The following is a 13902-nucleotide window of genomic DNA, read 5'->3' on the forward strand; positions in this document are numbered from 1 at the left end:
AGCTGTGAGGGTTGGAAGGGACCTCAAGGATCATGAATCTCCAACCCTCCTGCCACATGCAGGGCCACCAAACTCCCCATTTAATACTAGACCAGGCTGCCCAGGGCCCCATCCAATCTGGCCTTGAAAACCTCCAGGGACGGGGCATCCACAACCTCTCTGGCAGCCTGTTCCAGTACCTCATCACTCTCTCTGGAAAGAATTTCCCCTTGGTTCCCGTAGACCAGAGCTTGCTCCTCGATTTAGCAGTGGCCTCAAGGAAAGTGGGGAATACTGGAGGAGCCCATCTGCTAACTGCAGCCAAGCAAAGGCTTCTCACTCTGTAACTCCAGGTGATAGGAGATTTCATGCAGGCCTTTCACTACAAGCAAGCAGTTTTTTGCCTCTCCTCCTCCCTACTCCCCTGATTATTCCTTGGCATAAAAGCAGAGGCTGATTGTTAAACACTTAAAAATCAAGATATGTTATTATATGAGTAAACCTAACAATACATGTCTCAGCAGAGAAACATGACAATAGGGAAGACATTATTTGATCTATGGCTTTCCAGCTGTTACCATATTCTTTTCTACTGCCACCTAAAAATATTAATCAGAAATCAGCGTTAATGCAGTAGCATATAATTTCTCTTAATGCATTGTAAATCTCTGCCTTCACTTCAGACTGTGCATATGGCAAGACCACACCTAGCAAAATCAATTATGTATTTCACTTCTGTTTTAGAAACAGATTGAAATTAATTAAAGTAATGAAAAGCCACAAACAAACAGCAATCCAGGTATCAAAATAACTTTTATTTTTTTAACCAAGAACATTGCAGCACTGGGGTAAGCAGGAAAACATAATAAGGGCCTTTCCTTTCATGCTAAACCTCAGAAAAGTTGTGCAAACAAACTTGCTTTCACTGTAGTGTGGGAATTAAGCTCTACCCTATTGCAAACAGCAGCAAGCCAAGAAGGACCATGAGCTGCAAAACAAGGGTTTCAAGTCACCTCCTCTTGGGCAAAGCTCCTGTGCACATCACTGGTACCGCACCTCCGCTCCACACAGCATCTCCTGCAAGAGCACTTCAGAGGATTCAGTGCTTCAAACAGTTGATAACACTGATTAAAATCAATTGTCAAGATGAAGGGAGGAAGACAGGCTATTTCAATGTTTTAAACACTGCTACATGTGGGCTGTGCAGTCAATCAGGTGCATGCCAGGAGTGCTGTGCTTGGGAGCAGGTGTGCACTAGGGCTGCTGGGTGCTGCAGGATGGCCCCATGCATTGCAGGCACAGGGGTCCCGAGTAACAACCCCAGAGAAAGGAGCTTCCTGATGGTCCATGCAATCACTTCAATTTGCCTCGGCCTGCCTTCCCTGGCTGACCAGTCTGGGACTGAAAACTGACTCTGAGCAATGCAATCCTTTATCATCATCTGCATACAGAGGAAGGTCTGAGATCTCGGCGGCATGAGAAACTTATGACGTTGTATGGGAACACGTGCTGAGCTAGGAACCCCAGTGCAGCAACAGCCAGGGTGCAGCCTGCACCTTGATGGCCTCAGCCCTGACAGGGCAGCCCAGCTGGCAGCACACAGCCACAGCCATTGCTATTTCACATAAAACGAAGGACAAAAATCCTAGCTCGGCTCCTTCTCAATCAGCAGATCAAGCGTTACATAATTTACACCCACATATGAGAGGATATTGCCACGAGGCTGATGCATGTAGGTATAATCCCTAAAAGCCATTAGGCTGTCACCTAAAATATAAGCTAAAATTAACTTACGAAATTAGCACTAGATTAAGATCATGCTGTTTGCGTGGCGGAAGGACAGCTGCTGCCATCGTTGTTTGTGGTCTACCGACAAATACCATGAGCCATCTCCTGTGCAAAGCACTGCACAGACACGAGCAATCAGTGGACCTCAGCACTGTGTTCTCCTTACATTCCGTTCCAACTTTTCCCATTTAACTCCCAGTGTCCCCTTCAAACACTGAATATTCCCTTTTTATTTCCACATACACATAATAATGCTGTTTGAATATGTGGGGTCTGCTTATCATAATGAGGTTAGCAAACGCTCTGCAACTAGGAAAAAGCAAGTCTCTGGTTTAGGCATGAGCAGGAACTTAAGCACACTATGAAGCGCAGTAGAGATGTTGCAACAATCATTTTCCTTTGGAAATGCTGAATAAAACCAAAGATCAAACACACCTTTAATCAGAAATTTCTTGATCAGTTTGCAATTAGAATTGTTGCTCAGAAGTAAGACCGACGCACCTTCCAAACGAGGTGTGTCAGCTGAACAGGGAACAGAAGGTGATGAAAGAAGCACAAAAATAAACGTGGCTTTTGTTGTACAGTCTATGTTAATGATGTGGGCATCCTCTGTTTTACAGAGAAGTCACTCCTGCCTATCCCATGTCAGACAGCAGTCTTAAACAGAGCAAGCTGTGTTCAAAAGGCAAATACAACAGTGCTAAGCTCAGGAGACCTGATCAAGTGAAGTGCCTTGTTTTCCCAGTACTTTCAAACCAGAATGTCTGTAATTCAGTTATCATGTAAAATAATTTTACTTTACAGAGACATAAGCAACACCACCATTATTTCTATTACATACATAAATACCTCGATCTTTAGTCTCAGCTGTTTAGAAGCAGGGAGTAACTGAATGTATTTGATGCAGATCTATGATAACCTCCTCTAGCACGGGAGTGGGCTGGGTAATCCAATTTAGGCTCACATTAACTACACCGAGTGTCCACATTTCACATGCTCACAGAAATCTGTGCGACATTTCTTGCAGTGACCGGCTGCAATAGCAGGGCGTGCTGAGACTGAGTGAGCACAGCTCGCAAGGATGAGCTGCTGCTCCTGGGCTAAAAGCATTTGTTTGCTCGGCTTTTTATTGCTTCTGCCATTAAATTGAAAAAGGGAGTCCTGCTCCATCCACACACATGTGTTTCCCAAAGATAACTCTCGAAACACCATAACAGCAGTTCTTAGTATTTATCAGCATTTCGAGTTTGCATTTTCAGACCGGGAAAAACCTTTGCTCCCATCTTTGCCGAGAGTGTGCAAATTGCAAGACTTTCAGATTAAAAAGCATGAAAATTCTCCCTCTACTCTTGTAAGCAATATCTGCACTCAGGGAAATACTATTCAATGAGAGGCATTCAGTTAAGCCAGTGGGAGAGTCCTGGTATCAGGCTGTACATGAAAATATCCAGGCGGTGTACTTCTCTCCCCGCTTGTTTACACTTTGAACAATAAAAGTGAAATACAGCTATTGGCTGTCTAGCTTCTAATATTTCCTGGACAGCTTCCCAGTTTCAAGAATCTAGAGAAACAAGAGAGTTTCTTGCTGTCACCCCTGCTAATGTAAGACTTGGCACAGATGAGATAATACGTACATTGATTTCTGGAATATATTTCATTTGAGAATGTCCTCAACACCTCTCATGGCTCTCAGCCACGTGGAAATCAGCTTGCTCGTTCACTGAATAGCAGGAAGTACTTTTCTTTGAAGACAGCACGTGACAGTGTCCCAATGAGCTTTGTAAAGGCCCAGCATGGTGCAGTTCATTTGTTCAGCTTTTATGGTGCGTGCCCCTTAAAATATCTACCTGAACTATTGTCTTCTTCCAGGCCCTTCACCAGAACTACAGTTTCTGAATTACTCAACCAGTCAGTAGCATCCCAAGACAAAGCAGATCAGCCAGTCTTGACAAAAGTCATCTTTAAGACGTCATGCATTCCATTAAGACATCATTGCTCTGCTGTCACTGTGAGCTGCACTACAAACATTGCAGTTCAGTAATGCTGATTCCAGAAGAGGCAGCCTGAAACCTTCCACCCCCAGAGCATGCATCCACCTACTCACTTTGTATGAATCTCACTTCTGCTTTTAGGCTCCAGATAGCCAAGCAAAGGATGTGGAAAGCCCTTGAACTGAGAACAAAGCACTTTGATCTCGTTTCATTTAAATCTCCTTCTATGTCCCCAGATAAGTACACTTTCTGAATATTCTCCACAAATCTTCATCAGCTTTCTCACTTCAAATAAACATTTGAAGATGTCCACCTGGGCAAGCGGCACAAAACAGAGGAAAAGCAATCCGATTCCAAAAATCTGCTTCAGGTTGCTAACTGCACACTTACAAAACTTAACATGTAGAGGCCAAAGAAAGAAATGAGCAAAGGTTTGGAGGACTGAAATTTGATAAAGTAGAGTGGAAACATAGGAACCACGTGGAAACATAGGAACCACCTCAGTGTTTAAAGTCCTGTGGAAGTCGAAGACTCTGTATGTTGGTTATATTGTATATGACCAAATATGTAAAGTTTTGAGGTAAATGGAGGAGAAAGAGATTGGCTGCACTCAGCTCCTTAGATACATCTAGATAAAGATACCACAACATAGTTCTCAAGTACTATTGGACCAGCCAGCCAAGAGACATAAAACTCAAAAAAGATAACAAGCATCTAGCAAGCATTCATTTTTGCAGGTAATTTTGCCATGTTAGAACAGAGAAACTGGATCCCAACCTAGGCCTGTAGATCCCGACCAGCACTGAGGAGCCAAACTGCTCTGCCAGCGGCTGCTAGGGAAGATGCTCTCATCTCTTAAACTCTCTGCTGAGGGGGCTGCAAAGTGGTTGGCAACTTAATAGTCATGAAACTCTTAATATAGTGATGTTTCTGGAGAGCACTTTCACTGAGGGTCAGTACAGAAGGTTATGTTATGTTTTGGAATTAGTTTTTTTGGTCCTGTGAACTTTCGTACTCATTTCAGTAGCTGAGCGACACTAATAGCCACATCAGTTTATAGCTCTCAGCTCCAATGGAAACTTGTGTTCCACAACATGTCACTGTGAGCAGTTCTAAACAGATCCTCACACTGCTGAAAGGAGATGGCAGCAACAAGGGCTCTGAGCGCGTGTGCCTTACAGGGAAAAGTACAAACAATACAAGAACACTGTACTGGACTAGACCCACTGTGTTGGGCTCAGGAACAGTAGCTGAAATGCAAGGAACAAAAAAAAATCATGTTTCATTGTAGCTGCCAGCCCTTCCTGAGAATCACATCCCCATTATGGCCCATAACAATGGAAATTGCAAATAATGGCAGTAATGGGACCAAATCTATCCCAGCTGTTTGGGAATGGAGAAAAAGTATTTTCCTCCACTCTAGCACGATGCAAAATACCACAGGAAGTACTTACTTCCCAAGGAAGTAAGGCAATCAGTTTATTTTCCAAGGATCTCTACCAGCAAAGAGGACATGTATATCCTGATACACAAGTCCCAAAGAAGTTTCTGTGATGGAGACTGGAAAAGAAAGAGTCCTTGCATCCCTCACACCATTTCCTTTTCACAGGGAAACTCAAAATCTGACTCCTATGTCATCCTCTGCTTGCATAAGTCCTCCAAATACCCAAGACTCTGTCTGAAGCTATGCAGATAATATCAAACAGTTCGTGGTCAGTTTTCCCACCGCTCAGAGCTATCATCAGTACTGAAGACTTCTTGATCAAGTCAACATGAACCATGTAATTCCTGCCTATTTTCTCCTTGCATTTATTTATCGTCCTATTCCACTCCCTGTTGAGTAGAAAGAGAGCCTGTTTCCAGAGAAGTCCTTGAAGTTCATGAGAAGAGTTAGCCCTGGACAGGTCTCCAGGCTATCTACTGACAGTGAGTGATGAGCTGGCCCATCACCATGGCCCCATGATCTCACTGTGGAAATAAAGCTTTGGAAATAAGTAGCCTTTGTGTTCTCAGGTCCTGGCCTTTAAAACAAATTTGAACAGAAACAAAATGTCAATAGATATAAATCTGAAGATAAGGAGATAGAAAAAACATCAGCTGAGCTCTAAAAGCCAATTGGGAGATCAGGCTAAGGAACTGGGGATGTGGTGAGTAATGTGTTTATACTCATTGGACTCCTGGAACTGGCTTTTAAAAGAGCTCAGAGTTACCAGGACACACTAAAGACTGGAATCTGCTTTTACATCCATCCAGTGCAATTCCAGGGCAGTGACCCAGTATTCCAATGGGGAAGGTGGGCTGTGAAACTCATAGAGCCAAAGAACAAACAGATACTTGGTGTATTAACACTTTGGGGCAATGGAAAAGCAAGAAAGGTGTCTGTGTCTGCACAAACAAGGATGAACTGTAATCACCTGCTAAGTGAGAAGTGACAGAAAAGCAGATAGGACTGAAAATCAGCTAAGACTTGCTTTAGTTGTTCTCATATTGACACAAGCTCATGTGCCCAAGGAAGAGAAAGGCCCGGCTTGGTTCAATCCCATTCCTGCACTCTGATCCACGAACAGATGGATAGCCAGATATTTCAAGGCACCCTACCCTCCCCATCCCTCACCAGCAGCAATCAGAGCTCTTTCCTTTCTCCCTTACTCCTCTCTGAGGTTACAACAATGCCAAAGTGCCGTTAAAAGATCAGCTGCTGGTTTATTTGCCATTGGTATTCCAGCATGGAGCTGGAAACCTGGCTCCTGTCCTCAGCATGACTGGAGAGTGATGAGATCACATTCTTAAGGGCTTTTCTGCAAAGGAATCTTGTTTATTTTTAAATTGCAAGATTTACCATTCCTCAGATGTGAGAAATAGAGAAGCATCTGACACACAAGAGCAAATTCTTCCTGTTGTCCAAGCACCACATCCCAGGAAGGTCTTGACTTTCATAAAGCCATGCTAAGCTTTAACTGGCTGAGAAGGGAGCAAAACTGGATCAACTGCAGTCATCTGCAACAGGCAGACCAAGCACCTCCCATTGCTGGGCTCAGAAGTGGAGCAGTTTGGCCTTCAGTTATTTGGTATTCTCTCACACAGCCCAGTACTCCCTGAAAGCTTCAGCTCCACAGTCATGTCCATCAAGTGCTAAAGCTTGTGTTCAGACAGCAGTCTCATTTAATCAGGATCTGACATTGGGAAGGCAAAGGAGATATGATGGTAAGTCCTTGGTTAACAGACAGGGCAAGACTGTTCAGATCATGATGGAGGTTCAAACCTGTGACAGTTTGCCAGGCACGGAACTGGTGATTCATCACCACAGCACAGTAAGAACAAAATAAATAGTGTAAAGAGTGCCCTTAGTAAGAACTGGAGTACTGGTCTTATCTGCACAAGAGATGCACTCTGCTCCAAGGTGATAGTCTATCAACAGTCACTGATACCACCCCATAGCAGGCCCTAATTTCATGTCTGGGAACAAAGCACTAAATATGTTTTGATATAGTATACCCTTCCTATCTGAGACACTATAAACACCCTTTCCGAAGACATGACTGGCTCCTGCAGCAGGGATCTGGAGTAACAGCTCACTGTAGCTCACAGCACCCGATCCCCAAGGTGGCAGAGATATCTGCCCCGGACCTCGGGACTGTCTTCTGCCGCTTTTCCTGAACTCACTCAGGGAATTTTAACTAAGTGGAGAGCAAAAGCCATTCGATTTCTGCCTCTCATACAGCTCAGGTTTGGCAGCAGCCCTGCCTTAAGAGCCCTGCCCCAGGTTCCTTGGGAACATGACCTAGAGAACATCTGGTTCCAGAAGACCCAGCAGCTGCATACAGATGGAGTTTTGCCAGCCTCATGCAGAGGAACATCCCAGCTATGCATTACATCCTTACCCCATGAGGAGCTCAGCATACACAGCCCCTCTGCACCCTCTGACAAACTGCATGGAGCAGATCCATCTCCTTGCTCCACAGCTGCCATACAGGAGCATGCTATTGATTTGCAGAAGCTAGAGCTGGGTTTAAAAATTCCATTAATTAAGTGTTGGCGGAGGTGTTTGGAAAGACATTCTGATAAATACAGTGCTATAAAGTGTTTCCCTAGAAACTGAGGAAAGAAGTTCAACAATAAGGAAAGTACCCAGGCTGGTAACAGCTATTGCTCCTGCTGGGTGGCTGCATGGGGGGGTTCAGCACAGAGGACTTGCTCAGGGGCTTCTTTGGCTACTGAAGATTTCTGGTGCTCTGCTGATTACCAGTCCCCTTTGGGGGATGCAAACAGGGAAAGGGGCTCTCTGCAAAAAGTCTGCCTCCATGGAACTGCATGGACACATGCAGTGGTATTGCAGGGATGAGAGCTGGTCTTCCCCTAGAGAGGCAACTAAGAAGAAAAGAGTGCTTGAAGTTAATTCTGGCCTATTAAGTGACAGTTTAGCCTGGTGTTTCTCACCTAAACAGAAACATGATCAGAGGCCTTGAAATAAACACTGATTTAATGGCTTGAAGTGCAGAAGCTGGAAAGGTTTTGAAAAGACCTTGTGTATATATGAGAATAAACACAAGCAGTCTACTTGGGGCATCCTAAGTTCCTTGCTTTCCACGAATCCCAGGGCACTTAGCACACAGGCTCTCTTCCAAAAGCTTTCTGCTCTCTAGAATCACAAATGAAATGTTCTTTTTGTCCCAGCCTCTTGGCACAGCCCACTCCCAAAGACATCTACCTCTGCTTGCAGCCCCAGCTTCCTCTGCCCCTTTCCACAGAGAACTCCCTGCCAGTACCAGCTTTAGGCAGCAAACCCACATCACAGCTGGTCACCAGCAGCCCTGCTCCCATAGCTGGGGCAGGAAGGAGCGGGCTGGGTCAGAAGAGAAGGCTCCAGAATGGAGACTCAGAACAGAATCATAGAATATCTCAAGTCGGAAGGTCAGCTGTCTTCAGAAATACCTGGTGCTCACTGTCCCTCTGGATGAGGGCTTTGGGAATAGCAGCTGGGTTAAATAATGGAGTATTTTCTTTGTTTCCAAACACAACTGGTTCAACCAATTTGATTCTTTCTTCCTTCACCTTGCTTCTCATTTCTCAAAGTCAAGACAAGATTAATGAATCCCACAGTTCTGCTGGAGGGCTCTGCTTTTTTCAAAATACTTCAAGCCACAAAAAATATCCACGAAAATACCTTCAGCAAGCAGAGAACTAAAGCTGGAAAAGCCAAGTTCAGAAGCAATTAACATCAATCTAAAATTCAGTTGTTTGAAGGGCTAAGCTTAAAAATAAAAAGCAATTACTGTTGTGACAAACTCAAATAATATATTGTTTCTCCAAAGTTAATTTAGCAAAAGGAATCTGCCTTCACCAACAGCAACAATAAAAAGGATTATATAAAAAGCTATTTGCTTTCACTGAACTTTCTAGTAATGTTATCCCAAATAACTTATTTCTCAAGAGCCTATCAGCCTTTGCCTGGCACTTGGGGAAGCAAAAACTCTTCCATACAGCATGAGCAACACAGACCAGCTCTGACCATCCTCACAAGCATCCATTCAAACAGCAGAGACTTCCCCGTCCTTGACCACGAGTGTGGGAAGAGCCCATCATCTGCTTCTCTCCTCCCAGTTAGGGACCTGGAAAGCAATGGGAGCTCTGGTGCTGAGGGAAAGAGTCAGAGCACAGCATCCTGGGTTACAGTTCTGGCAGAAATATTTCAAAAGCAACGTGAAAGATCACCACGTAGTGAACATGTAGCATGTAATAGCAGAGTGCTTGGCCAATGGAAACACCAGCCAACATGTGAAAATTAGTTTGCAGATTTTGAGAAGTGCTCAGACTGCCCCTAGTCAATAACTGCAGCTTTCCTATGTGCTGCACTTCTGCAAACCGCACTGGCGCCTGCCTGTGCCAAAAGCTCTTTTAAAAACTTTAAGCCAACAGTTTTCAGGAAGTTAGCACAGTATTTTCAACCAAGTCTTTGCACTGAGACTGGCCAAGACGACACAGAGTGGTCTGTCACAGCTTTCAGATGGCAGAAGAGGATTTTGCCACTGTGGATAATGGTGGAGGCATCTGCAGGGGCTCCTGCCCCTTGGCAGCAAACAGCCTACAGTGAGCATTAAGTGCTGCTGGGCAGTAGGAAGGACCATCTCACATTTGCTTATGAATGTGGCCAACAAATGCTTTTATACAATTGCTTCAAAAGAGGAGAATAAAGAGAATATTTTTCCTCTGCTCTACAGCTCATTCTGGGGCTCAAGTTTTCATTCCAAACCACTTGACAGTATCTCATTAACCTACTGCATATAATAAATGCTACCAATAACAATCACGAAGTCACAAGAAATTGAAAAATCCTATAAAATATAAATAGAAATACTTGCAGGCTCATTTATTTTTCAGCTCTAGTATTAAAGAAAATGAGGCCTGCCACCCCTCTGTGATAAATACAAGTCCCATCGCAGACTGTCAAAAATTTCCAGGAACATATCTCTAGCTTCACACTTTGTAAAATACATAAGCATTTTCTTCCATGTAAAGGAAACATCTGTAAAGCTGAATCTGCCTGCAGTGTCCAGATAGGTGGAGAGATGCAAAGCTGTTCTCCACTGGAAAGCTTGGCATCCCCTGGGTCACTGCACCAAACACACGAGGGCAGGAGATGAGCCTGCTGCTTCCACAGGGCTCTGCTCCAACAGAGCCAACCTGTCCGTCTCGCTGCTGTCCTCAGGTTGTCAAAGAGCCTCCACAGGCTTTGCTTCCCTTTGCCAGAGGATTTTCCATGGGAGCACCCCCAAGACCCATGGGGACCTGAGAGCTCCCACCATGGCTTCACGCAGTCATGGCAAACATATGGAACCCCTGGCTTCAACAGAAAACATTCAGCAAAAAAAAGCTGAAATCAGGGTGGATAAAGGAAGAACAGCAGCTACTTGCTGGTAGCTGACAAGCGAAGTGCTCAAAGCCAAAAATGTACAATATGGAAAAGGATGGAAGCGAGATTAAATTATACACCTAGAAGGAAGTCTGTATGTGTCACAAATAATGAGAAATGAAGGACTGCATCAGCATGGCTCAAACACAGCCACAGCCAAAATTGAACCTGAAGTATAATGAAAGTGAGATTTGACCACAGTATTTGATCAGAACATCCAGGCAATGTTGAATCAATATTTATGCTGAAGAGCTTTCAAACTGCTACAGTTTTTCATTCATCAGACCCCTGAGAACACCTTATGCTGCCTTTTAGCATCTAAACATGCTGTCAGATCTGCCAGGGTCAGGCCGTCCAGCTGGTGGCACCTGCTGATTCCCAGCAGAACGCAGCCCCTTCAGGAACTGCCTCTGAAAACCCTTCTCCTGGAGCTGTTCAGAGGGCATTTTTGGCAGAGCTGACAGGGCAGACAGGTATCCCTGCAGCAGGCAAACCCTCATCCTCCCTAGCACTTCTCATGGTATGCTATGCTGTATGCTTTTAACTATTGCAACTGGAAAAAAAGAGGAAAGACTCTTAGAAAGTCTAAATCGAACTGGATTCAGCTTTGTTTTTTTCATTGTTTAATGAGCACATTCCACTTAAGCTGCAGTTTTCCAGACAGTGGCAGCACTCCACCCACCAAAGGACTAATCCACCCATAAAGAGGCAGAAATGCTGTAAAAGAGTATTGGAAATATCAAAGATACAAGTACAAGACCCTCACAGCATCTGTCTCCATCAATGGCAAATAGAACATTACCAAAAAGCATGAGCAAGGTAAGGTACTCTCTGAGCTCCCAGTTTATAAGCTGAGAGATTTTCCCTCCGTGAATGTGGAAATGTATCTGGGGGGATTTTTTTTCATCATTGTCAGAAATAGATTCTTTTTTCCTAACATCTTCAAAGGAAAAAAAAAAATGTAGGGACAGTTGTCTGGTGTCAGCACCTTAATTCCCTTTACAGAGCAGCTGCAGTAGCCTACGCATTTAACTACATTTCTGATATTAAAAAGTCAAGACACATTTCATTAAGTAAAACACATTACCTTTCAGCATTGATTAGCAGGTTACAAATGTGCCCTGCTAAGTGTGCATTAAAGCAGCAACCTGGGTTACTGGTGACTTTCCTGATGCTTGAGTAGATGAATGAGAGCTAGAAATGTTCCCTCTGACAGCACAATGCTTTGAGGAGATCCATTAAGAAGAGAAATTATCTTTAAAGATGTATCATCTCTGTGAACACAACTGAAGAGAGTGGGATGCAGCTGGCACAGGTAAGCCCAAGAGCTAGAAAGCTGTGAGGACAGTGTGGTATGGCAGGGTCCCTTTGAGGGCAACATTATGTTTCCCCTTCTTCTGTACTATTTCTTCCTGATCTCCCTTCAGTAACTCATTAGGGAAAGGTTTTCTGGAAGATCAGATTACATACATTTCTATCAGTGCAATTTCCTCCAAGGCATTTCTCATGTCACCTGAGTCCCCAGACAGGGGAAGGGTGAAAAATTGCTTCTGGAATTTTAAACTTGAAACATCAAAGAAGATATTTCCTAGAGCTAATTCTAAGGAAACACTGGAAATGCACAACTCTCATCACTACTGGAATATTGCTTCCTCTTGTGTCTGTGCCAGAGCCCAGGTTTGGTCAAATGTTTCACACCCTTGTGTGAAGTGGGTTTGGTGGGGCTTAAGTTCAGCTCCCCACACAGTTCAGCATCACTGTGTGCTTAGCCAGTCAAAAGGCCAAGAAGCAAAGGGACAAACCCTAGCCCTGCAGAAAAAAACCACAGATCACATCTGAGAATGGCAGAGCCAATGCCAGCCCCAGGTCCTAGGGACAACCATGGCCAGGATCCAGGCTTCTTGAACAGTTGCTTCTGGCATCACCTTTTCAGGATCAAAGTGATCGGTACCAAAATGTGTCAGTATAAATACAGAGAGATCGAGTTGACAGTTTTTATAAAAAAAAAATAAAAATCAAAACTCGTCTCAGACTCTCAATAGGCAGATTGACTTATGCCTGGTCCTTGATGGGATCTCATCTGTCCTATTGCAAGGAAGTCCAAGATTCATCCAAGCCACACCTTACATCTACACAAATAAAAGAGCAAAACCAGGCACTGCTGCACAAGCGAATACCATAACCTACAGGCAAACAGCGAGAACACCCCACAGCTTTGCAGGCTCATAGCAGCTCACTGGTTGGATGAGACGTGGTACAGGAGCCATACAGTGCATCCTACCTCACATTAACATCAAGCTCTTCCATCACAGGCAATAGGCATAGGTAGCTGGGTGTTCAATGTCCATAGAAGAGACCTTGCCCTGCAGTGGAGAGAGTTAGAAAGGATAGTTATAAATTAAAGAACCTCTCATGGGTTCACATTTATCCCAGTGACGACACTCATTCACTGCATTTTACCCCTCTGCTCTGGTCTCTATTGACAGCAGAGGTTACGTAGAGGTGTCAAAATGAAATCATATCATTGCAAAGAGCTGCCATAACACAATTCTCTGCTATCTGCCCAGGCATACCTAGATATAAGTGACCTCTCCCTATGCTTATATATGCCTTTCCATTCAAAATGGGACATGACAACATACAGCTGCACAGGACCTAAGTCTTCCAAACATACAAGCACTCAAAGCAACAGGAAGTTGTTTAAATACAACCAGTTAAGGAAAGCTTGCAAAATCTGGCTGAAAAAGACAAGCTAGAATGCTTGGTAAATTAGTTTGTTTTTACATGAAATTAAAACATTGACTTACATCTAAATTAAAACAAGTTTCCTGTGACACTGTATTGTATAGCCTCATAAATACTTAATAGTAGTACTGTAATTACAAAGGACTAAATGATTTGCAGCTCGAGTTAAAATAAATGTACTTACTCCCAGTAATGACACTAAGTGATATAAATATTAATGGGGCTTTTAATTCTATCAAAAATCCATCATGAGAAATGAATACACCATCCTAATAATGAGAGTGTGTGTTTGCTGCTGTTAACTCAGTGGAAAAACAATGGGATATGTTTCTGAGCATTTCTGGTTTTTAACTGCCCCTTGTGTTATTTCTCTGGAGAACCAAGGATAATGCTACCACCATGGCACTATTAATAATAACTCAAATGAAAATAATGTCATTGTGGTTACTTGGATTCAGAGATTGCAATAATACTGAGTCAGGCTTCCTG

At 43.7% G+C, this 13902-nt stretch overlaps 1 protein-coding gene across 3 annotated transcripts in view; it reads right to left on the reverse strand.

Moving 5' to 3' along the window:
• Positions 1–13902, reverse strand: part of HTR4 (5-hydroxytryptamine receptor 4) — a 101218-nt gene that overhangs the window by 60974 nt on the left and 26342 nt on the right. For all 3 annotated transcript variants that reach the window (XM_010718917.4, XM_010718918.4, XM_010718920.4), the window contains exon 2: positions 12950–13031. In XM_010718917.4, coding sequence (XP_010717219.1) covers positions 12950–12975 — 26 coding nt within the window. In that variant the 5' untranslated portion in view covers positions 12976–13031. The remainder of the gene's footprint in view (positions 1–12949; positions 13032–13902) is intronic.

This window comes from Meleagris gallopavo, chromosome 15, assembly GCF_905368555.1.
Source record: "Meleagris gallopavo chromosome 15, MGAL_WU_HG_1.1, whole genome shotgun sequence".
Taxonomy (NCBI): Eukaryota; Metazoa; Chordata; class Aves; order Galliformes; family Phasianidae; genus Meleagris; species Meleagris gallopavo.